The sequence below is a fragment of the Bufo bufo genome, chromosome 1, assembly GCF_905171765.1.
Source record: "Bufo bufo chromosome 1, aBufBuf1.1, whole genome shotgun sequence".
Classification (NCBI taxonomy): domain Eukaryota; kingdom Metazoa; phylum Chordata; class Amphibia; order Anura; family Bufonidae; genus Bufo; species Bufo bufo.
Window position 1 is genome coordinate 489,593,295 of NC_053389.1, and position 24,881 is coordinate 489,618,175.

General features: G+C 46.5%; 1 protein-coding gene across 1 annotated transcript; it reads right to left on the minus strand.

Moving 5' to 3' along the window:
- Window positions 1–2,544: 2,544 nt before the first annotated feature.
- BBS10 (Bardet-Biedl syndrome 10) lies at window positions 2,545–24,631 on the minus strand. Its single transcript, XM_040410120.1, has 3 exons — window positions 24,561–24,631; window positions 22,760–22,962; window positions 2,545–4,474 (listed from the first exon to the last, which is right to left on the minus strand). The coding sequence occupies exons 2-3, from the start codon at window positions 22,951–22,953 to the stop codon at window positions 2,674–2,676; spliced, it is 1,995 nt and encodes a 664-aa protein (XP_040266054.1). The 5' UTR covers window positions 22,954–22,962; window positions 24,561–24,631; the 3' UTR covers window positions 2,545–2,673.
- Window positions 24,632–24,881: the final 250 nt, after the last annotated feature.

Below are 24,881 nucleotides of genomic sequence, written 5' to 3' on the forward strand. Positions count from 1 at the left end.
CAAAGGAGCTGTGAAAAATGAAAGGTGGAATCTGATTGGTTGCTATGGGCAACTAAGCCAGTTCTACCTTACACCAGTTTGATAAATCTCCCCCATAGTCTTTTTGCGGACCAGACATACGGATGCAGAAAGCACACGGGTCATCCATATGCTTTCCACATCCGTATGTCCATTCCACAAAAACATAGAACACGTCCTATACATGTCCACAAAATGTGGACTGCAGACCCACTGAAGTCAATGGGTTTGTATAAAATATGAATGCAACACAGACTGCATACATATATTGCACCCTTTCAACATGGCAGCATCCCTATACAGAAACAACCATGCATGCACCAGATTTTAAGACGGCCGCCGTCACAAATAGGCATATGCCTTTATCCAATATGGCGTCCGGACAGTGCGAGCCCCAAAGCACATGAACAATACAAGTATCGCCTGAACACACCCATCAAGTCTCCTACTGGCAGGCAGGCATTTGTGCACCCTGCTAGGGATATTTAGATGAGCGTACACAGCGTAGCCCACATGTCAGCCGGCCTGGGACTATCAAAGCGAGTTAGAACTGGTAAGGTTTGCCCCGTATATCACTATAAGTGTGAATTATATGTTACTTCTAGTGCTACTGCTAGGCACTTGGAACAATATGAGTAACATAATATGGTGTTTCCTACACCAGTATGTATAGACACCAATTTTTTTGCATTATACACATACCGTATTTTTCGTTCCATAAGACACACCTAGGATTTAGAGGAAGAAAATAAGAAAATAAATATTTTCCAGCAGACCTCAGATCAGATCCCTAATCCTCATCAGACCACAAATCAGACCCCAATCTTCATCAGACCCCCATTCCTCATCAGACCTCAGATCAGACCCCCATTCCTCATTCGACCTCAGATCAGACCCCATTAGACATAAAATAAAGAAGTAAATTAACCTCCCCTTCTCCGGAGGGCGTGCCACTCTGCACATCCAGTCGCTCTTTCTGCACTCACCCTAGTCTTTTCCAGGTACCTGGCTGCACTGTGACCTGACGTTGCACAGGTTCAGGTCATAGTGCAGGCACTATGTCCTGATGATGTATGCAGTCAGGACAGTGCAGCGTGGTGCCTGGAGAAGACCAGGGAGTGGGAAGTACAGCCAGGAGCAGGTCCTACTGTGTACTAGTATTTGCTCCATAAGACACACTGCCATTTCCCCCCACTTTTGTCGAGAAAAAGTGTGTCTTATAAAGCGAAAAATACGGTAATTATAATATTCATATCACAATAGACTTCCATGTAGTTACTTATATGGTTTCCTTCTGGTTTTTAGAGTTAAGCCACATTTAAGGGCTCATAGTCACTAGTTCAACCAAATTCACAGGTTAAGCACTAAGAATAAATGTAAGGCATTAGTCAAGAACATCCAGCTTCAGGTAAGATTTAGTCTATAGAGGTAACAAAGCATTTAGGTTACAAATCTTTAACTCGACTATGTAATCCTACAGTGGCCGATGAGAGCCTTGCATAGTGTAGCTCCTTAGTCTAATGTACCACTCTATACATGCACAGTTTAATACGGTCAGCTGATTCAGCTCGAAATCGTCGCTGGAAGTCAGCGCTGAAACTACACAATCCCGTCAACTGTGTAGTGAAGAGCTCATTGCTACAATACTGTTTCAACTGAAGTCAATGGGAGCAGTGTGACAGTGACAAGCTCTGTCCACTACACAGTGGATGGAGCTGTGAGGTCCCTGGTGGTGACTTCCATCAACAGAGCTACACCCAAACAGCTGATCGGCATGGGTTATCACTTAGTAAAAGCTGGACAACCCCTTTAAAGGTTAAATCCATGTTCCTGTGCACACTTATGCGGGATAGAAATTTTTCCCATACAACTAGAATTTTCTACTGCAAACACGATGCTGTGATTAATTATTCGGGTGTTTGAAGCGCGTAAGTGGTCTCCATAGATGTATTGCTTTCTTTGTGGTTTTAATGACTCAATAGTGGTTGCTGTTAGAAACTACACTGAAGGCACAACCTGGGAATTCCTTGCACAAAGTTCATACCCATTTGAGGGTCCTTTTTAAGACGAAAATTGCAAAACCCATTAGGCTCTACTATCTTTTAAAACCACAATGGGCTATGCTCATGTGCAAAGACCATGGGTAGGAGGCTGGACGCCCTGTTATTAGCTTATAACAAAGAAAAAAAGACCAGCCCTTTAATTCATTTGGGATCATAAAGTATCTCTTTCTGTAATTTACAAAAACAAATGCTAAATTTCTATGTGTATTTATCACAAGAAATAATCGAATGAGAAGTTCCTGTAAAGAAATAAAAAAAATAAAAAACGTTTCGGGTCATACTGGTTCCTAGGTAGCACATGTCCAGGCCTTAACGAGTGAGTGGTCTGCTGAATCCTCATGTTCATGCGGAGATCAGGTGATGTCTTCTGGATCACCACTGGTCCCTTGCCGGCCTCCGTACATTTACCAGCACAGTAAGCAAACATGCATGGACTTCTAAACATTTCAAACATACTGTATACATACATAGAAAATCTTTACAAATTTCCCATAAATTATTCCCTTTATGAGTTACGTCAGTTTAAAAGCGATTCAGGTAGCAGGTATCTCATAACTATAGTTGTCCAAAAAACTGGGGTTGTTCATGAGGATCACAGATCGTTCGTCACCATGTCTTGATCAGTTTCTTCGCTCTCAGTGCTTTGTTTTTTTTTAACACCAACAATCAAGTTTATAGTCACAAGCTGACTAATGCACTGGAGCACAGAAGCTAGCAATTGGTACTTACAGGAAACAGGTTCAAGACCCGTCTCTACTACGTTAAGGGCATGTAGGGGTTTTGTGTTTTTGAGTTCACTGTACAGTGAGAAGGGGATCCGTCCTGTCTTTGCTTTGTAGATTTGTCTGGGAATACATAAAAGAGAATTTCCAATCAATGTACATAAAGACGCCAGTTCTGCATTTTGACATGTCTTGGCAAATTTGTGAAGATAATCTTTCAGCAAAAGTTCGAAAGTTCCAGCTCCTGGAAATACTAGACCAACATTTGCAAACTTGGCTATATTACTAGAGTTTTCATGCATTATGAATGGTTCTTGATGCTGTTTTCTTCCATCCTCATTGAAAGACATACTGCCGGTGTACCCACATCTAGAAGATGGACTATAGCTTGCTAAGCACTCCCCAGAAGCACATGCTGAGTCCTTTTCCTCTGAGTGTGTGAGGTGCATAGGGACGGCATGGGCTTTATTTTCTAGATGGCACTCACAGTCACCCTGGCAGCCGTTACGAGTTACGCTTTGTTCTTCAGCTGTGTTTGGTAAAGAACTGTCTACATAATTTGTTGGCTGTTCCGGACCTCCATTAAACGGGTGGAATAACTGCGTTAGCATTTTAAAAGCACCATGGAAGGAGGAAACAAGTTGCTCCGTCAAACCTTTCACAGGGCCACATAACACAAGGCTGTGCGGCTGGAAGGCAAGAGAACTCTGTAAAACAAGATGCACATACTTTTTGCTACCCATGACAATGGGTTTGCAACTTGATGCCAGAAAAGTTTCAGACAAAAGAACATTACTGAAAGGTCCAGACATCGGGATTCCTCTGGTGATCATGCAAAGAAGATCAATCTCCTCTGATGGTAAGCAATCTACTATAGATATTCCACTTAGTTTTGCATAGTAAAGTACAATCTCATGTTGTTTAACACTTGAAAATATTATCTTAATTTCTTTCTTTTGCAATTGTTTCAGAAAATGTTCAGTTCTCTGTCTTAGGAATAGCTGGGACTGCTGTAGCTGAACATCTGAGGAGACTAGAAAACCTATGTCTCTTTCAGTCAGACACTGATGGATCTGCTCCGTCACAATAAGCGCTCTGACTTCCCCCTCTGCTGGGCAGTACACAGAAAACGTCCGGTGGAGTATTACGCCGGGTAATATCCTGGAATTATCTACTGGAAGTCCTGGAACTTCTGTAAGTAGCTCATAGAAATATTGGCTCACTAAACTGATCACACCGGAAAGGTCAGCAACGTGCAGAAAACAACTATAGAGGTATTCACAGGCAAGTCTACTAATGAACTCCTGGATGTTACACCCAATTCTTCCAGAGAAATATGTATCTAATGTCTGCTGTAGAGATGCTCTACACAAACTTATATTTCCTTCTGTGTTTGAGAAAACTGAAAGAAAGTGTGAACTCAGGTGCTCTGCTGTAATGTGATCCAGAACTGTACTTTGGAAGGTCAACAGCATATTGCTTAATCTTCTTAAAGCATGACCTTGCTTTTGATATTGGTTCTTCACTGTTGCCTTCCCAGATAAAAGCAGACCTTCATTTTTATCAGCTGCTGCCTGAAGCTCTCGGAGGACGGCACATAGGAGTAGAACAAAGGATTTCACACCATCACCAGTAATACTGTAATGCCTGGAGGCAGAGTTCACGATCATTCTAGGAAAAAGAAAATCAGAGCTATGATTAACGTTAGCGGAAGATCAGGAGTACGTACGTGGAATCACTAGTAACCATCTCTAAAGCAGAAAGAACATTGTCGTTTTAGTAACTACTTGCATTCCCCATGTAATAACAATTCTGGAGCATCTACTCTTATGACTCTAAGGGCGGGTTCACATCAGCGTTAAAAATTCCGTTATTGCTTTCCGTTATAATCAAAAATAATAGAATTGTAAGACAGAAATCAAAAAGAAAACCTTTAGGCTTCCTTCACACGGGCGTCCCGTATTTGCTCCGGATGCGTCGCATGTGCATTGCAGGAAACCCGCGCGAGTAGGCACGCAATTGCAATCAGTTTTGACTGCGATTGTGTTCCGATGTTCAGTTTTTTCCGCGCAAGTGCAATGCGTTTTGCACATGCGTGAGAAAAAACTGAATGTGGTACCCAGACCCGAACCCGGACTTCTTCACTAAAGTTCGGGTTAGGTGTTCTATTCATTTTATTATTTTCCATTATAACATGGTTATAAGGGAAAATAATAGCATTCTTAATACAGAATGCTTACTAAAATGTGCCTTGAGGGGTAAAAAAAATAAAAATAAAAAATTAACTCCTCGCAGCCGGCATCGTCTTCTTTCAGGACCTGCAAAAGGACCTTTGACGTAAGATCCTTCTATCTTCATTCAGCAGGACCTGCGCTGACGTCACCGCGCTTACCGCGCGCTGAGAGCGATTACGTCATCAAAGGTCCGTTTGCAGGTCCTGAAAGAAAGAAGACATGCCGGCTGTGCGAACAAGTGGATGAGGTGGGTTACTTAAAAACAAAATTTTTAACCCCTCAAGGCACATTTTAGTAAGCATTCTGTATTAAGAATGCAATTTTCCCTTATAACCATGTTATAAGGGAAAATAATACAGTGATTAGACTTTAATGGGGTTGCTCATCCCTATCATCTCCTAGCAACCATGCGTGAAAATCACCGCTCCTCTGCACAGCCCCATTGAAGTGAATGGGTCCGGATTCAGTGCGGGTGCAATGCGTTCACCTCACGCATTGCACCCACGCGGAAAACTCGCCCGTGTGAAAGGGTCCTTAGAGGCATTCTGTTTTGATCCGTCATAATAGAGATCTATGGGCAAACATAATGGATTTTCTACAATTTGCATTACACCAAGGAGAAAGCTGAGCCACTGGGTCTCCTGTTGGCACTCTATCGTCCCAGCACCATTCCCACTTTCTTTATCACAAATGTAAATATACACGTAAAAAGATCCCAGTATAGTTTTATTAAAGGGCTATCTCATGACTTATGTAAAAAATAAATACCAAACATCATATACTACATGGCAATCTCTAACAAAGCTAGAACCAGCCCTGTACCTCACATGGATCCAGAGATCTCCCCATTCATTGCTCTGCTAGATTTATATCAAGCTGGCAGCTCTAGGGGAGGGTCTTTTCTGCTGCAGCTCAGGGGGCGTGTCCATGCTCTCCCTATCACAGCTCAGGAAGCGTGTACATGCTCTCCCTATCACAGCTCAGGAAGCGTGTACATACTCTCCCTATAACAGTTCAGGAGGCAGTTGAAGAATGAAACTGAGCATGTGCGGCCTTCTCAGTGAGCAGGTCAAAGAAATAAGAAAAAACAAACAAACAGGAGGTGGCGCTATACAGATACATTTTATTGAATAACTAAGTGGCTATGCTAATTTTTTAATTACATGCAATTACTAAAGTATTCAGATCCTGGTGCTGGTTTACAAACTGTAGAATATTTTTCGTGCGACAACCTCTTTAAGAATAGTCACAATCTGGGGTAGCACACCTCTATCTGTACACTGTACAATGCTGTAAACCTTAGAGGAGACCTGTCCTGCAGCACTGATGGGCTAACCATGGACTACATCCTGCACATAGCCCTGCCCCCACACATTATATTACCCAGTATTGTATATACAATGGGAATAATTGAAAGATGAAGTGTCAAGTCATGTGGGAGAGGGGCTACATGATGCAGCAGGGTCCAAGGACCCAGCACAATGGGCCAGATTTAGGAATCTGTTCAAAAATAAAAACTGTCTATGTTGCCCATAGCAACCAAGCACAACACAGCTTCCATTTCTTATTGTGCTCTTGAAAAATGAAAGCTGTGCTATGATTGGTTGCTATGGACAATAACTATTTCCCCCATGACTAGCACATAGATATAGCAGAACAGTATGCATCTATAGGCTAGAACTAGTCATAGTGAAATAATTTTTCCTACCACAGAGTTTTATTTGGTATTCACAAAATATGAAGTAAAAGTCTGACCATTAAAAGGTCCAAAAAAAAATATTTTTTCTTCATCTCCAATAGACTTTAAAGTGCATCTGTCATCATTAGCCAGTAGGTGAAACGGTTGATCAGTGCTTGTCCGCAGAGTCTGATGATATATCTGGTACCTCCATATTTGCCGGCAATCTGTAGAAAAAAAGGCTTCAACCCTGTAGGTGCAACAAGGGCGGTGCCACTGCACCCAGAAGCTTCTCTGCCCGTCTGCTATGTCGCACTCCCACTGCTGGGTCAGACAGGCCGGGCAGTGAAAAAATATTTACACCTGGCCATGAAGTTTTGTGGGAGTGCGTTCGGCACATGCGCAGTATGGGATGGAGATGCCAATCTGCCCAGTGGTCTCCATCCCTTTACTGCGCATGTGCGAAATGAGCTCCAGTGAGACTTCAGGGCATGTTGTGAATATGTATGTCTGTCGCAGCAGTGGGGGCGCAGCATAGCAGACAGGAAGCAATGTCACCGCACTCTTTGCACCGATGGGTTAATTTATATATTATAAAAAGAATTTTGTTCTACAGATTGCAGGCATATATGGACTACATTTTATCTGGAAGAGTAAAAATACTCCTCTTATAATTTTTGAGGAGTATTTTTACCCAAGGAGGAGTATGAAATTTGCAGTAATTTAAATACATAATATATAGGCCTACACATGTTCACATCTGTGTTGGAGGCTGCGTTTGGGACCTCTGTTGCAGATTAGGTCAAAAAGACCAGAGAAAAAAGCCTTGTATGCAGCACTTTTTTGTTTGGTAAAAAGACAGATCCCAAACGGAAACTGAACAGACGGGGGGTCTGTTCACCTTCTTCCCTGTCAGCTAGGCTGGGTTCACATCAAGTTTTTGTCATACATTTAATGTACACACAAAAAAACGTATATATGTTAACAGACGCCGCCATATTGTGGCATCTGTCACCATAGAATTCCATTGTGAAAAAAAAAAAAGAAGAAAAAGTACAGTATATGTTAGCATATACATTTTTTTGCTGGACTTTACAAAATGGAAAAACATGGTACACTACACTTTCCCATCCTGCAGAGTCCTGAAAAAAAAAATTCATTTTTACAATGGAACTCCATGGTGACGGATGCCACAGTATGGCATCTGTCTGAGGCGTCTGTTAACATATACGGTTTTTGTGTTGAACTGATGACAAAAACCCAGCTTTACATGCCCGATCCAGCACTTCCATTATATTTGTTGTTCTGCTCATCTAATGGAGCAGAACAACAGAAATATATAGTGGTGGTGCGAACGTGGCCTAAGAGGTGGGTATTTATGTGGGGGAACCATTACTAATCTAAATAACAGCAGGCAATTATAGCTAAGGGATAAAGTACAGTCCAATATACTGGATCTTCCCTGTACATTATCACTTTGCTATAATAGCCTGCCTGCATTCACTACATACATCACACACACTGCACCACATACACCAGTGTGAGATATATAGAGGGCAGGGTGTGAGATGTATGTGGGGCAGGGTGTGATGCACGTGGGGCAGGGTGTGATGCACGTGGGGCAGGGTGTGATGCACGTGGGGCAGGGTGTGATGCACGTGGGGCAGGGTGTGATGGACGTGGGGCAGGGTGTGATGGACGTGGGGCAGGGTGTGATGGACGTGGGGCAGGGTGTGATGCACGTGGGGCAGGGTGTGATGCACGTGGGGCAGGGTGTGATGCACGTGGGGCAGGGTGTGATGCACGTGGGGCAGGGTGTGATGCACGTGGGGCAGGGTGTGATGCACGTGGGGCAGGGTGTGATGCACGTGGGGCAGGGTGTGATGCACGTGGGGCAGGGTGTGATGCACGTGGGGCAGGGTGTGATGCACGTGGGGCAGGGTGTGATGCACGTGGGGCAGGGTGTGATGCACGTGGGGCAGGGTGTGATGCACGTGGGGCAGGGTGTGATGCACGTGGGGCAGGGTGTGATGCACGTGGGGCAGGGTGTGATGCACGTGGGGCAGGGTGTGATGCACGTGGGGCAGGGTGTGATGCACGTGGGGCAGGGTGTGATGCACGTGGGGCAGGGTGTGATGCACGTGGGGCAGGGTGTGATGCACGTGGGGCAGGGTGTGATGGACGTGGGGCAGGGTGTGATGCACGTGGGGCAGGGTGTGATGCACGTGGGGCAGGGTGTGATGCACGTGGGGCAGGGTGTGATGCACGTGGGGCAGGGTGTGATGCACGTGGGGCAGGGTGTGAAGCACGTGGGGGAGGGTGTGATGATCACACACTGCATACATACATCACAAACTGCACTACATACATCACAGGCTGCTGCTGTCACCTTGTTCTGTGCCTCCATCTTGATGTCCGAACATAGTCATAGTCTTCTTGATGTCTGGGACAGATCTGCTGTGGTCCTTGAGCAGCATGCCCTGCTCTCGTTGGTACAGCCACCCTCAGGAGCCGGCCTCTCCTCCTTTCATCTCCCGCCAGCTTCCCCTGCTGCAGAGCTCTGTATTGCTCCGGCGCCCGCCCAAACTAACCAATAGAAAAGCTCTGTGCTGTGAGGAGCTTTGCTATGGGTTATTGCAGGCACAGGCAGCATCGCTGTGCTGCCTGTGCTGTTCACAGTTCTGAATGTAGGGGAAAAGTCTAAGGCGTATTGGTAACCTTAGACTTTTTCCAGGGAGTAAAATAGCCTGAAACTGTGTGATACCACGGACTGTGTCTTTTGCACACTCCTACATTTTATTCCTGGGAGCAGCATGAGGGGCAGCCAGTCAGCAGTGTATAAGAGAAGTAGAGCACACCAGGATAGACTTCAGTACAGAGATACAAAGAGGCTGAGCACAGTGAATATGGCTGACTTTGATGCTTTGCACGAAAGTCTCTCCTCGGCCTCCACTTCTTATTAGGATTAGAAGAAGAGAAGGACGGACGATAGCTGCCAGGGCTGAAAAACTGAAAAAGGGAAGGAACATACTGTAGTAGGTCCGAAGAATGATTCCTTCTGGTTGGCCAAAATACTCCAGTCTGACACGACTGGTCTTTCTTTACTGCACTGCAGCAATGACCTAATGGCAGTCAATCATTGGCCACAGTGGTGACATTTCAATCTCAATGATGGCACCACTTTAGCCAGTGATTTGAAAGGTAAGTACACATTTCACATTACTATGTTAAACCATACTTACCTGATCTAAAACAGTACGGCTAGCTTCACACTAGCGCTTGTACTTCCGGCAGGGAATAACCTGCCAGATCTCTCTGCATTGCCAGAAGCTACACCGTTGCCAAACTGCCCCATTAACTATAATGGGGACCAGCGGAAATCTGGCCACAGCCCAGCAAATATGTCTAGAATCCTGCTGAAAATACAAGCGCTAGTGTGAATCTAGCCTAAGGGATTCCCATCTGAGAAACTTTAAAGAGGACCTTTCATCAGTTTAGCCCTAGTCTAAATATGGTCTCACCTTATAGGGCGGCCCTTACTGATGCCATGGCACTTTTTTTTTTTTTTTTTACAAAGACCCCACTGGCTAAGAACGGTGCGCTCTGATTGGATGCGCTCAGAGCTAGGGAGAAGAGAACCGCCCCCAGCAAAACTGAGAGTCTCTGCCTAGTATAACAGAGTCGGCTCATTATAATATAAGGCGCCGAAATCAACGGGGCCAACAGCGCATGAACAGTGGGGTCTTTGTTAAAAAAAAAAAAAAAAAAAAAAGGGCCATGGCATCAGTGGGGGCCGCCCTATAAGGTGAGACTATAATTAGACTAGGGCAAAACTGATGAAAGGTCCTCTTTAATCCTAGTAGAGCTATCAATTATTGCAATAAAATGTAACTATATGTAATGCACATTATATATACCTATCCACAAAGAAAATAAAAAGGTTTTTCCCGGATTTTAATATTGATGACCTATTCTCAGGATCCACATTATCATATCATCCACTTTTCTTTTTACATTACTGCATGTGCAGGCAAAATTGAGCATATTCCCTTTCCCTGCAGCAAATCCACTAGTGCCACATCTAGTTAGCGGCTCTATGTTCTGATCCCCCCCACCCCATGACATCTGTATGTCTACATTAACTATGGAAAGGGACATTTCCGGTGTCGGCGCAGCTGTGGCTCTGAAGTGAATAGGAGGAAGAAAAGATGCGGCTGCCGATGGGTTTTCGGAAACATTTCGGCAAGGCTGTCCACATCAAAATTATGAGATAAAAACCGCAGTGTGAACGGGCCCTTACAGCTCCAGTACATGCTAACGTTTCCTGATATTCATGAGCTCCTGGCTTTGTGTGCCCCCTGCCACTGACTAACAGTTTTTTCCAACTGAATCAGCAGCAGGTGGGCAGAAAAACCAGGAGCTTATGAATATGGGACTCATCGGTATGCAATACAAGGTTTTAGCAAAGAGGCAGGGTCAACTAAAGAAAGTAGGGATCGGTCACTAAGTTTATGTTTCCCTTAGGACATCATCAAACTGGTGACAGATTCTCTAACGGTCAATACTTTCTCTAACTAGCTAATATAGCCATGAATACAGCTCCCACAAAAGGATGTGACCCAGATCTTCTACCCTCCCCACATTCCACAACTAACAAGATTTGACGATTATATACCAGACAGAAAGCACATGAGCTGAGAGAAAACGATTTTATTTTTTAAGCGTTAAATAAAAATAATAACAATAAATAACGAACATTAAATCCGTGAATGCTTGAAAACTCTCAGATGATATGTTCACGGTATCTCCAGCCCTGCAGGTCTTATGTCAGGTGCCTGGTCACTGATGGTAAGTCCAAGATTATCATTCAATACTGATGTTGGTATGAACGTCTGATGTTATCATGGTGGAACGGTTTTTGATGTTAAGTCCTTTAGTCCAATGTCCTGATGTTGCAACAGCAGAAGACTGCACTAAGAAATCCCGATTTATGGGCCTTTGCTCCTCTGCTGTTCTTGTTCTTTCGGAGACATTTTGGAATCCACCACTTTCTTCTCTTATGGATCTTTTCACTTTCCTCCTCTTCCTCACTGATTTTATCAAGGTCAAAGCAATTTTGGAATCTTCTTAGTCCAATGATGTTGTTTTGCTTGTCCATATCTCCATTTTCTTCCTCGTCATCCTGTATCCACTCTCCTTCCTCATTCTTTTTCTCTTCAGGAATGGTCTCTAGGCTGGGCCAAAAGACCTCTCCAAATTGAGAAGGCCAGAATGCTGGCTCTGTCTCCTCGACTTTCTTCCTCCATTTCTCATCTGGGTAGTCCTCACTCTCCATATTCAATGCGTACAAACTGCTCACTGACACTGAAAATACTCCACTGTCAACTACAACCCTCAAGAGAATGTTAGCTCTGCAGGTCCTTATATAATGTGTCTGATGTCACAATGTTCAAAGAACCAAAGATGGACAGCCAATCAAATTCTCTCTTGTTTGCATGTGGTTCACAATCTCACACTGAACACAATATTCACTTATTTCTCAGAACATCAACAACCATATAAATACGTGAACAATTATAACCACAAGTTCAGTATACGAGAAAACATAATTTGCCCAGATTTAAGTGTCTGCACCTAGAATCTGTCTAAAAAGTAGAGCATATTGGCACAACTACGGTTTCTACAACTTTCTCCAACTTGCTTGAGAAGTGGAAAAGGTTTAGTGGGAAAAGGGCATAAAAATTGTAAGCTCATATCACCGCTTTATATTTCCATTGCTTTGCTCCAATTCTTTTTTTTATCATGCACACAGAATATTTTGTCCGGTCTTTTTGACGGCCCCGAATGGAGTCTCCAATGCAGATGTGAACAAGCCCTTAGCCAATTGATAGTTGTTATAGAGTAAGAGAGAAGTGTCTAGCTGTTCACCACAATTATCCAGCCTGAGCCCCTGTGATAAATCTAATGCAGACAGCATGTTCACTGTAAGTTTAGGCCACCTACAGGCTTAGTAAATTTGCCCCATTCTGCTGTTTTGATAAAAACAAGAGTTAGGGTACTTTCACACTAGTGAACGCATGCCCCCGGACTACCGCTCCGGCCCCATTGACTATAATGGGGGAGGGGCGGAGTTCCGGCGGCGGCGCGACAGCGCATGCAGAGAGGCCGCCGGAATAAAAGTACGGCATACATGTCGTACTTTTATTCCAGAGGCCTCTCAGCATGCGCTGCCGTGCCGCCGCTGGAACTCCGCCCCCCACTCATTATAGTCAATGGGGCCGGAGCGGTAGTCCGGAGGCACGCGTTCACTAGCGGCAGGACGGATCCGACAGGCTGTTCACCCGCTGGAGCAGCCTGCCGGAGTCCCGTGCCTCTAGTGTGAAACTAGCTTTAAAACGGTGGACAATAACTGACAACATTGATGTATGCCTGTATACATCATTGCCCTTCAATCCCTGGAAATTGTAAGGGGGGTGAAAAGGAAGGGGCACCAGGCTAATATACACCGCATACTTTAAAGGGGTTTTGCTGGATTCTCGGCTCGATCCAAATTTATTCGCTGCGAATCGCGTCATAAAAAGGATAATTCCTGGCTGCAGAGAGCCTTTATGGTGGTGTAGAACACTGTGCCTTGCAGTACCACGCATAGGAAGTCTGCTGTGGTAGTGAAACAATATTGTGAGTCAGTATGACATGCAGATGACAGGCGTCGCTCTTAGAATCACTGCACATTTGACTTATTTGGCAGTCACAGGCCCAAAACTGACCAAATAACTCAAGGGTGAACTCAGCCTTACAGGTCGATGTTAGAGCCGAGAAGCGCACTCCTTTTACACCATCATCAGATGATTCCACATAGATGTCTACAGAACCTGTTCTATTAAACGCTTTTACAAGTAAAGCCCCCCTGACAGAGTGGAGAGGGTGTCAGCAGTAAGTTTGTGTTGACTTCACTGATTAATTTGCCCTTACTGTGGTCCGTCAGAACAATAAACCCCAAAAAACGAATCTTGTCTGTTGAGCATCCGCCTTCACTCGGTCGGTCAGCATTTGGTCAGTAATCCATCAGTATTGCTAATGCCAAAAAAAAACAGGAGCGGATCCAAAACAGAGATGACACGTGAATGGAATATTTGCAGGTCTTCTGTGTTTTGTACCCACTCCTGCTTTTGGCTACCAAATCATAAGCCAATTCTGATGGAACCATACAGGCCTTATAGCTGCTACACAGAGAGGATCCGTTGTGCGTCTCATTTTTCCTTCCTTCTGACAGATCAGAAGAAAGGTCAAATAAATAATTATGTCAGCCAGGCTGAAAGGCAAAATAGTGCCCCAGTCATGAAGTGGGGAGGGTGGGAACAGCATGAGAAGTCCACAGAGTGGCCCTTTGACATATTTGTGAGGTAGAAGCAGCATGAGGAGACCACAGAGTGGCCCAATGCCAGAGTCTGGAGGTGGCGGCAACATCAGGAGGAGGCCACAGAGTGGCACAATGACAGTGTGGAGGTGGCAGCAGCATCAGGAGACCACAGAGTGACCCGGTGACAGAGTGGGGAGGTAGGTGGAAAAAACAGTACCAGCTGAACATGGTGGGTGAAAGAAGGAGCACTTGGCATCAGATGTGTGGCATCAGGCGGGTGGCAGCATCAGAATAGTAGCTGAGGCAGGTAGCCAGAAGAAACCTTTTATCAAAGTGTTGGTGTGGCACCATGGATGATCTAGTCTGATGCATCAGGCATTGGTGGGTGGAAATCCTGGCTGATCCACGCCTGATTCATCTTGACAAAAGGTCAGTCTCTCCACATTTTGGGTGGACAGCCGAGTTCTTCTTGGGGTAACTATGGCCCCCGCCGCACTAAACACCCGCTCTGATGCCACACTACTGGCCGGGCAGGAATACTTTTCCAGGGCAAACTCGTGCAGTTGCGGCCACAAATCCAGTTTGGCTGCCCAGTAGTCCAGCGGATCTTCAATGTGGGGTGGCAGGGTGCTGTCCAAGTATGCCACCACCTGCTGGTTCAGGCTCTGCTCCAGGTGTAGATGCTGCTGCTGGTGAGTAGTTTCTTCACTATGCGGGTTAAGAAAGCTGCTTATTAGCAACTCTAGACTCAGGCTGCTGCTGATGGAGTTGGTACAGCTCCTGCCACCCCACCCCTCCCCAGAAGCCATGGCAGTGGAACGTGAGCGCAGACCTGCGAGAGGATGGACGATGGCGCAGATAGGCAGCGGCCAACTGACTACATAGGATGCCTCTATAGTAGTTCAGTTTGTCCTCCCTCTCAGCGGGTGTAAAAAAGTCCCCCATTTTGGACCGGTAGCGAGGGTCCAACAAGGTGGAGATCCAGAAGTCATCCCTCTGCCGAATGGTGACAATTCGGCTGTCACTACGCAAGCAAGTGAGCATGCATTGGGCCATTTGTGCAACCACCCGTTTCGCTACACATTGCTTGTGCTCCAATGTCCTCCTCCTCCTCCAGTTCAGCCCCCACAGGGCTCATGTGGCCGTGAGATGTAGGCACCACGTCTCCAGTCCCCTGACCAGCCAGATTTACCTGCATTGGTTCCAGGACATGGAGCAGTGGAATGACATTGTTCATCTCGTATTCCTGGCGACTGACAAATAACGTGGCCTCCTCAATGGGCCTGAGCTGCCACTGGCTGACATCAAAGTTACACAGGGGAGTACTTCTGTCCACTTGGAAATCGTTTATGGCCTCTCTCTCTTCGTACAGTCGGTCCAACATATGGAGGGTGGAAACGTCGCATATCAGCCTATGTTGGGGGATGCCGTTCTGCCGCTGCAACTCAAAGAGGGTGTGCTTTGCGGTGTACGAGTGGCTGAAGTGCATGCAAAGTTTCCTGGCCATTTTTAGGATGTCTTGTAGATGGGTGGAAGACTTCAGGAACCGCTTGACAACCAGATTGAACACGTGTGTCATGCAGGGCGCATGGCTCAGCCCTCCTTGACGCAGTGCTGACACAATGTTCTTCCTGCTGTCGGTCACCATGGTTCTGATTTTCAGTTGTCGAGGAGAAAGCCAAGATTCGATTTCTTGATGAAGCACACAGAGCAGTTCCTCCCCTGTGTGACTCCGTTAGCCCAGACAAACGAGGTGCAGAACAGCGTGACACCGCCGTGCCTTGCACATGTAGTATGCTGGAGAGGCACTGTGAATTGTCCCTGTAGTGGAGGCTGAGGACACGGTGGAGGATGAGGAGGCAGAAGCGGACATTGTCGCAGGACCAACTAGGTGAGAACGTGGAGGATAAAGCGGCGTCACCTGGCCAAGTTGCTGGTGTGGCTGTGCAGGACCACCACATCGGAGTGGCTCACCACTGAAGAAGGCTTACCACTGAAGAAGGCTTACCACTGAAGAAGGAGTTTGGTACTCCTGAACGCGTCTGGTGTTTCGTAGCAGTGTATCAGTGAATGTGATACAAAGAATGCGGTTACTAATATCATTGACTTGTATTCAACAAAATCGCTAATCCCTATGATGATTTGATCCATTGTATACTGCTTGTTTATACGTGTGCATTGTGAGTATAATAAAACCGTTTTTACTCCGACTTGCATGACGGTACTTCACTATTGGATGCAATTTTGGTGTTCCATAGAAGCCTGGAAAGGAGAGGAGGAGAGGTTTTGACTGGCCTGTTTGCTTCCCCATGCTTGTGAATATCTCGCTGGCTTCGATTGTGGATTCTCTGTGATTCCAGAGGTAGCGCGGTCCTATCCAAAGAAACACATGCATGATATTATGGGTGATCCCGCCTTCCCAGAGTTCCTTGCTCCATGTCCTCATATGTGCAGCAGCCATTTTAGGAAAAAATGTGATTCGTTACCACGAACCGGGAGAAAATTCGGATTCGGTGCAAATCGAATTTTTCCTGAAATTCGGATCGAATTCCACTTCGTCAACTTCGATTCGCTCATTTCTAGTCATCAATATAAGATCAGTGGGGGTCAGACACTTGGCACCCCCTCTGACCAACTGGTTAAAGAGAAGGCGTGTCGTGCCAGCTCAGCCTTTCCTTAATTTTTTACCTGCTCGCCATCTGCATTGCAGTGGTGAATAGGTGTTATTACAAGAAGTTGTCCTATTCAGGTCTATGTGATGACACGTTCCTATACACTCAGTGTCGGACTGGGGTACTTAGGGCCCACCAGTAAAATTTATTTTGGGGGCCCACCATACGTATACATTCAAGTATAATAAATAATATAACAAGTTTTTTATATGAACATAGGCAAGTAGAAGTGCTGTATATTGAATATGTGTATATAGTGCAGTAAATCTAATGTGTTATGTGCCACTTGTGCAGGGGGTGGGAGACTAGGGGCCCATCTTGCTCAGGGGGCCACCGGGGGATCCCCTGTACCCCTGTGGGCCAGTCCGAGCCTGTATACACTTCAATACTACAGAGCCATCCCATAAAAGTGAATGGGACGGCTTCTTGTAGTTACACTTACTTACCACTGTGATATCGATGGTGAGCAGGTAAACAATAATGAGAAGGCAGTCCTGGCATGGCGCGCGCCTTCTCTTCGGCCAGCTGATCGGCGGGGGTTCTGGGTGTTGGACCCCCGCCATTCTGATATTGATGACCTTTCCTAAGGAAAGGTCATCAATATTAAAATCCCGGAAAACCCCTTTAAGTTTACTATACTTTTTCATTTAAGCTATTATAAAGCATATTTGAATAACCGTACGCTTTACTGTAGCTGAACACTGAAGTCTAAGAGTAATCAGAAATAATTTCTGAGCCCCAAAACATAAAACGCCAGCTTTATGAATATGCATTAAATTTACAGAGCCCTATCAGAGTACAAAGTATTCGATTTCGGAGAAAACTACACAGGAGTCCTCTCCATTATGTTAGCACCGCACAACGGACTGTGTATTTCAGCGCCGCTCTGAGAATGGGGTAGTAGGAAAATTAAAAATCAATAGTTGTTCTCTTTTGGTGGACGATAAAACTGCAGCCTGCGACTTGCATCTCACTGGGAACAGTGTTGGCCAGACCCAGAAGTTGCTGCCACACTGCACCACCGCCTGTACTGTCTACACTCATTGGCACGGCTTTCTGGATTACTGAATAACCTGTGGAAATGGTGCTGGATTTAAGCCTGACAGTGGTTGGCTGAGCTTCAGTCAATTAGTACTATGCTTGTTTTTGCCCCAGACCAGTATATGAGGTGTGGTGTTTCTCCTGCACCACCATCACCCGTACATTTATATAGTTACACAGTTAGTACAGTTGAAATACAACCAAAGGATGGGAGGAAAGGTGAATTAAGGTAATAGAAGCATTTCATATCACCCATACCTTCCTCACCCTCCATTCACCTACAGAGGGATCTCCCACCACTGTTGGCAAATGGGTGGTGATGGACGGGTACCCTTAGTCAATTATGACAGAGAGCTCCGTTAATAAGTATATGCACTGGGAAAGCCTCTAGCACATTTACTCAAAGTATCAATAGTCCCCATTTCACCCAGCGAAGGCCAAGGGGATTTACCGTTGTGCATACATCTGGCCTGTATGTGTCAGCTAGGCAATTTTTTTAAGTATAGAATAGCACATTAGACAATGTTATTTAAGGCTACTTTCACAATTGCGGCAGAGGATTCCGGCAGGCAGTTCCGTCGCAATCCAGACTCAAAAGGATGGCATTTGTCACACGGATCTGGATGCGGGTCCGTCTGACAAATGCATTGAAATACCGGATCCGTCTCTCCAGTGTCATCCGGAAAAAACGGATCCGATATTTTTTTTTTCCACAGATTTAATTGTTCTGTGCATGCGCGGGCCAGAAGAACGGATCCGTCAATAGAAATTAATGCCGGCAAGTGTTCAGGATTCTTGGCCGTAGAGAAAACTGCAGCATGCTGCGGTATTTTCTCCGGCCAAAAAACATAAGAGGGACTGAACTGATGCATCCTGAACGGATTGCTCTCCATTCAGAATGCATTAGGATAAAACTGATCAGTTTTTTCCGGTATTGAGCCCCTAGGACGGAACTCAATACCGGAACAAAAACGCTAGTGTGAAAGTACCCTACCGCAGAAAGGGTGAGAAAAAAAATGATATGGCATACTTAGATATGTATATATAAGTATATGATATGCTTCTTTTTAAAATAATAATTGGGGGCTACTTGCAATGCATGCCATTCTATGCCTACCCAGTGGCCTACGACCCAGCCTTACAGGTAGGTCTCACTATGCAAACCTTTGACAGAAAGCTATAGTGCTGTGTAAACAAAGCCTAAATGTATGGGTGAGGAGCCCTCAGTCAGTTTATGGCTGATGGGTCATGGATGCCCCCCTTAGTATTTGTGGTGGCAGGGTGTGATGGACGGGGGGCATGGTGTGATGGACGGGGGGCAGGGTGTGATGGACGGGGGGAAGGGTGTGATGGACGGGGGGCAGGGTGTGATGGACGGGGGGCAGGGTGTGATGGACGGGGGGCAGGGTGTGATGGACGGGGGGCAGGGTGTGATGGACGGGGGGCAGGGTGTGATGGACGGGGGGCAGGGTGTGATGGACGGGGGGCAGGGTGTGATGGACGGGGGGCAGGGTGTGATGGACGGGGGGCAGGGTGTGATGGACGGGGGGCAGGGTGTGATGGACGGGGGGCAGGGTGTGATGCACGGGGGGGCAGGGTGTGATGCACGGGGGGCAGGGTGTGGTGATCACACACTGCACTACATACATCACACACTGCACTACATACATCACAGGCTGCTGCTGTCACCTTGTTCTGTGCCTCCTTCTTGATGTCTGGGACATATCTGCTGTGGTCCTTGAGCAGCGTGCCCTGCTCTCGTTGGTACAGCCATCCTCGGGAGCCGGCCTCTCCTCCTTTCATCTCCCGCCAGCTTCCCCTGCTGCAGAGGTCTGTATTGCTCCGGCGCCCGCCCAATCTAACCAATAGAAAAGCTCTGTGCTGTGAGGAGCTTTGCTATTGGTTATTGCAGGCACAGGCAGCATCGCTGCGCTGCCTGTGCCGTTCACAGTGCTGAATGTAGGGGAAAAGTCTAAGGCGTATTGGTAACCCCTTAGACTTTTTCCAGGGAGTAAAATGGCCTGAACAGGCGTCAATGACGCTTGTACAGGCGTTATTGCGACCTCTGTATGGAAGTACTAGAGATATCATCATGCTTGTGTGACATAGTTCTGGTCGCCTCTTCTTACAACTCTGCATTGCGCCACTCCTCTGTTATTCCTTCTAGACATTTCTGAATAAATTGGCAGCTGGATGTTACTGTGACACTGTCCTATCTGAGCTGCCTGTGTATAAACAAGGAGAATTGTAGGTCAATGTATCCATAAAATAGCAGAGTTAGAAGACGAGATTCTCCAGAAGTGTTTCTTTCCGGAGGAATATACTATTTCAAGCCCACAGGCTCTGTAGTGTAGCGTTCCTTTACACGGGACGGCGATCTAGCAGATTGTGAGGAAGAAATGCTTCCTTCCTGACAATCTGCTGCTCGCTGGTGGAGGAGACCGCTCATTTACGTGCAGCGATCTCCTCCAGAGTATGGGAAGGAGAGATCGCTAATGCCATCGCTCTTCCCCATACTGATTTGTTGCTTCCTGGCAGCAGATCGTGTTAACAGCGCCATCTGCCACCGGGAAACAAGGATTTTTATGTTCACACAAAAGATCCAATTACTCGATGAACGAGAATTTTGCTTGTTCTTCAGGTAATCGGCAGTGCATTTACCCCGCCAGATCATTGCTAATGAGCGTTACTAGTAATACTCAATTGTCGACCTGTGTAAAGGGCCCATTTGAAGAGTGCTAAGTGTTATATGAGGTGGAAGGCTTATATAAACCGTGACTGTGACCGGGCTGCAGCTCCACTGTATCTATACCATGGCAGACGATGAGCTGAAATTTGGACAGTAAGGTACACAAAGGTACTGTACAGAATATAACACCACTGTAAAGTTATTTTACACTGGAGGTACACTTTAAAAGGGCATCTGTCAGCAGATTTGTACCTATGAAACTAGCTGACCTGTTGTATGTGCCCTTCACAGCTGAAGGCTTCTGTGCTGGTCCCGTTTTCATATGTGCAAACATTGCTGAGAAAAATATATGCCAATTAGCCTCTAGGAGCAATTGGGGCGTTGCCGTTACTACTAGAGGCCATGCTCTCTCTGCAACTGCTGAGTCCTCTCCAATTTCATTGACAAGGCCAGACATGGTGATGTTTTCACTGCCTGGCTCCGTCAATGAAAGTGCAGAGGGCGCGGCAGTTGCAGAGAAAGCTGAGCCACTAGGTGTAATGCCAACACCCCCGTTGCTCCTAGAGGGCTCATTTGCATATATTAAAACATAATTTTCCCCAGCAATGTGGGCACATATAACATGGCACCAGCACGGAAGCAGTGGCGTCGCCAGGGGGGCCCACGGCCCCCCTACATCAAGCTGTGCCCCCCTATGTGCCCCCCCAACTAAAATGTCCCCCATTTATTTTGGTGTGCAGTGTGCACTACAGTGTGTCATTGTGTGTGACACTTGGTCTGTGCTGCGCAGGAAGCCGGCAGGGCCCTGAGGACCAGACTATCCTACCGGACATCACATCTGAGTCTCCCCACCGCGTCCCCAGGACCTGACCAGTCAGACTCAGTCAGTGGCAGTGCTGTGCGCTGACCGCTCACGCTGCTGTGCATAAATCAGCGCACCGCTAGTCGAGACTAGCTAACATTCAACTACTGGCAGTGCGGGCGGCGCAGCCTGGGCCAGTCGCGTGACGTCACCGTGAGCACTCAGCGCAGCCCGCCCACTGCCTGTAGTTGAAGTAGTTGCCTAAGCCAGCCAGGCACAGCCCAGAGACTAGAGAGACAGACAGCGTGGCGTGGCCCTACCCTACCGTCAGAGTACCGATACCGAAGCGAAGCAGAAGCACTGCAGCTAGCTGCTGAAGCTGAGAGTCAGCCTGACTGGTCTGAGACTGAGCCTGACCTAGTGGTGTAGCAGGTTAATAACTTAATAATAAGGTACAAGTAGTGACTGTCTGACTAAGTCTCTTTCTAACTAGAGAGATGTGATCTGAGTCTGAGAGGAGAGCTGGCTCCCCCTGAATCTTCCTGATTTAAAAGTTAAAGGGGTTCTGCACTTTCATTTAACTGATGATCTATCCTCTGGATAGATCATCAGCTTCTGATCAGTGGGGGTCCGACACCCGGGACCCCCGTCGATCAGCTGTTTGAGAAGGCAGCGGCGCTCCAGCAGCCCCGCGGCCTTCTCACCGTTTACCACCGGCCCAGTGACGTCATGACTAGTATCAACTAGCGTGGGCACGGCTAAGCTCCATTCAAGTGAACAGAGCTTAGCCCCGCTTACGCTAGCTGATACTAGTCGTGACGTCAGTGGGCCGGCAGTAAACAGTTAGAAGGCTGGAGCGCTGCTGCCTTCTCAAACAGCTAATCGGCGGGGGTCCCGGGTGTCTGACCCCCGCCGATCAGTAGCTGATGATCTATCCAGAGTATAGATCATCAGTTAAATGAAAGTGCAGAACCCCTTTAAAGTTACTGTCAGTGCAGCCTGGATGATTACAGTGTTTACTTTACCGTTTAGACAAATCATGTTCAAATGTGAGCGGTGGGAGGGTGATCTCTGGTCTGTGGATGTCATGAGTCATTACACTGTTATAGGGGGGGGGGGGAGGGATCTGTGGATGACACTGTTATAGTGTTATAGGGAGGGGGATCGGGGGTCTGTGGATGTCATGACACTGTTACGAGGGGGGGGTCTGTAGATGACACTGTTATAGGGAGGGGGATCTGTAGGTATTGGGTAAAGTATCGCAGCATTTCTAAGCATACTTGTGTAAATGTATCGTTGTTATAGCTGCCCCCCCTACTTTTGTCCTGGCCCCCAGTGTGCCCATCCAAAATTTGAAAGCTAGAGACGCCACTGCACAGAAGCCTTCAGCTGCCAGGCGCACATGTAACAGGTCAGCCAGTGTCATAGGTACAAATCTACTTACAGATGCCCTTTAAGTACAATAATTATGCTTGAGTACCTTGCAACAGGGTGATCCAATAAAAGGCACTCCAGAATTCGTCTTCCATCTTTGGTAATGAGAAGATTGCCAGTGGATTTAATAAACAAAACCTGTCCTCCTTCAGGACCAAAGCAGCCATGAAGAATATTCTCCAACGACTCAGCCACCTGCAGGATTTTACCAATGTCTAGATGTTCTGTATGTCTTTGCATGTCTGCTACCTATCATAAAAAATAAGGTAGTCACTTTAAACAACATAATATCCTAATAAAAAACACGAGTGAGCGGTCACACTGGCCTGGAGTCTGATGGTCGGAAGGATCCGATGGACTCCTCAACTGCCACATTCTGTCCAGCCAGCCGAAATAATATAAAAAAGTGTCCCAAAGAGGTTCAATAATAAAATAACTAGTGTTGAGCGAACTTCTGTTTTAAGTTCGGCGTCTAAAGTTCGGCTTCCGGTTAGCGGAGAATCCCGATATGGATTCCGAATTCCGTTGTGGTCTGTGGTAGCGGAATCAATAATGGCCGATTATTGATTCCGCTACCACGAACCACAACGGAATTCGGAATCCTCCGCTAACCGGAAGCCGAACTTTAGACGCCGAACTTAAAACAGAAGTTCGCTCAACACTAAAAATAACCTATTACTCCCTGTTATACCCCACTGGTGACTGTTTACTTGGCGGCAACATCAATTTCTGCTCTGGATTTCCACCACAAATTTCACCCCATTTAGGCTCCATTCACACGTCCGCAAAACACGGAAAGCAGCAATGTGTGTTCCGCATTTTGCGGACCGCACATTACCAGTACTAATAGAATATGCCTGTTTGCGGACAAGTTTGCGGGTCCGCAATTCAGTGTCCGGGCAACACGATGTGATGCCCCATAGGAATGAATGAGTCCGCAATTCCGTTCCCCAAAATGCGGAACGAAATTTAGGACGTGTGAATGGAGCCTTAATGTAGAGGCGGAAACCCAGAGCAGGATCCACGTTATACACACAGCTTTGCCACGGATCTGCCCCTGTGCAGCTGCAATTCATTGGCAGGTGTCGGATTCGACATAGATTTTGGATAACTTAAAGAGTAACTAAACCTTTGCATAAACTTTTAGTATTATGTCCCTAATAAAACTTTTTCCAATATACTTTATTTATTAATTTAGTCTTTTTCTTAGTTTTCCCTACCTAAAGTGCACCATTCACTGTGCGCCTAAAACTCTGCTCTCTGTGCACCGGTGCCAGCTCAGTGGGAGATTTATGGATGGGGCCGCAGCACAGCGAGGTTTACCCTGTGCCCATGTACTCTGCCAGGATTAGCTCAGCGGGCTCCTGCTTCTGCCTGACATGCTCTTAGCTTAGCAGGAGCCCGCTCAGCTAATCCTGGCAGAGTACATGGGCACAGGGTAAACCTCACTGTGCTGCGGCCCCATCCATAAATCTCCCACTGAGCTGGCAGCGGTGCACAGAGAGCAGAGTTTTAGGCGCACAGTGAATGGTGGGCTTTAGGTAGGGAAAACTAAGAAAAAGACTAAATTAATAAATAAAGTATATTGCAAAAAGTTGTTTTAGGGCATTAGGGACAAATTATTAACATTTCATTCAAAGGTTCAGTTAATCTTTAAGGGAACACTTGTACATACAACATGGTGCTTGGGCCAGTTTTCTGGGGTCAAAGAGTGACACATTTCTGTTCTAAATGTTTCCCCTGTTTGGGTTAATAAGTAGGAGGGGCCCCTGAGGGTGAGGTCACGTGACTGTATAGAACAGGCAGAGAACAGATCAGAACATTCCCCTCAGTGCCCGCATACTCACCTCTCCAGCAGTCAGCCTCTCGCCGTCTCCATGCCAATCACTAACCGGAAAGAGCGTGGAGGAACCAATGAGGAAGCCGCAACCACCCTGCCTAAAGTCACGTGACACGGTGACACGTGACCTCGGAGATTCGCCTACCGCAAGATGTTACCACGAACATTGCCAAAAGCGGACGTCTCGTGCGCTGTGCTAATAAAGATTACTACGAATGGGGAGGCGCATGAGGCTTCCAATGTCCCGTGACGTCAGAAGGTCCTTACGGCGCATGAGTATAGAGAGGAGACAGAATAGACAGAGAGGAGACAGGGAGGTGTGCAGGGC

Bases quoted from the DNA above. Each gene is read 5' to 3' on its own strand.
- BBS10 (XM_040410120.1), bottom strand. From the start codon at position 22,953: ATGCAAAGACATACAGAACATCTAGACATTGGTAAAATCCTGCAGGTG. The intron at 4,475-22,759 runs GTACTCAAGCAT...TCTTTTTCCTAG, and splicing joins TTGGATCACCCTGTTGCAAG to AATGATCGTGAACTCTGCCT.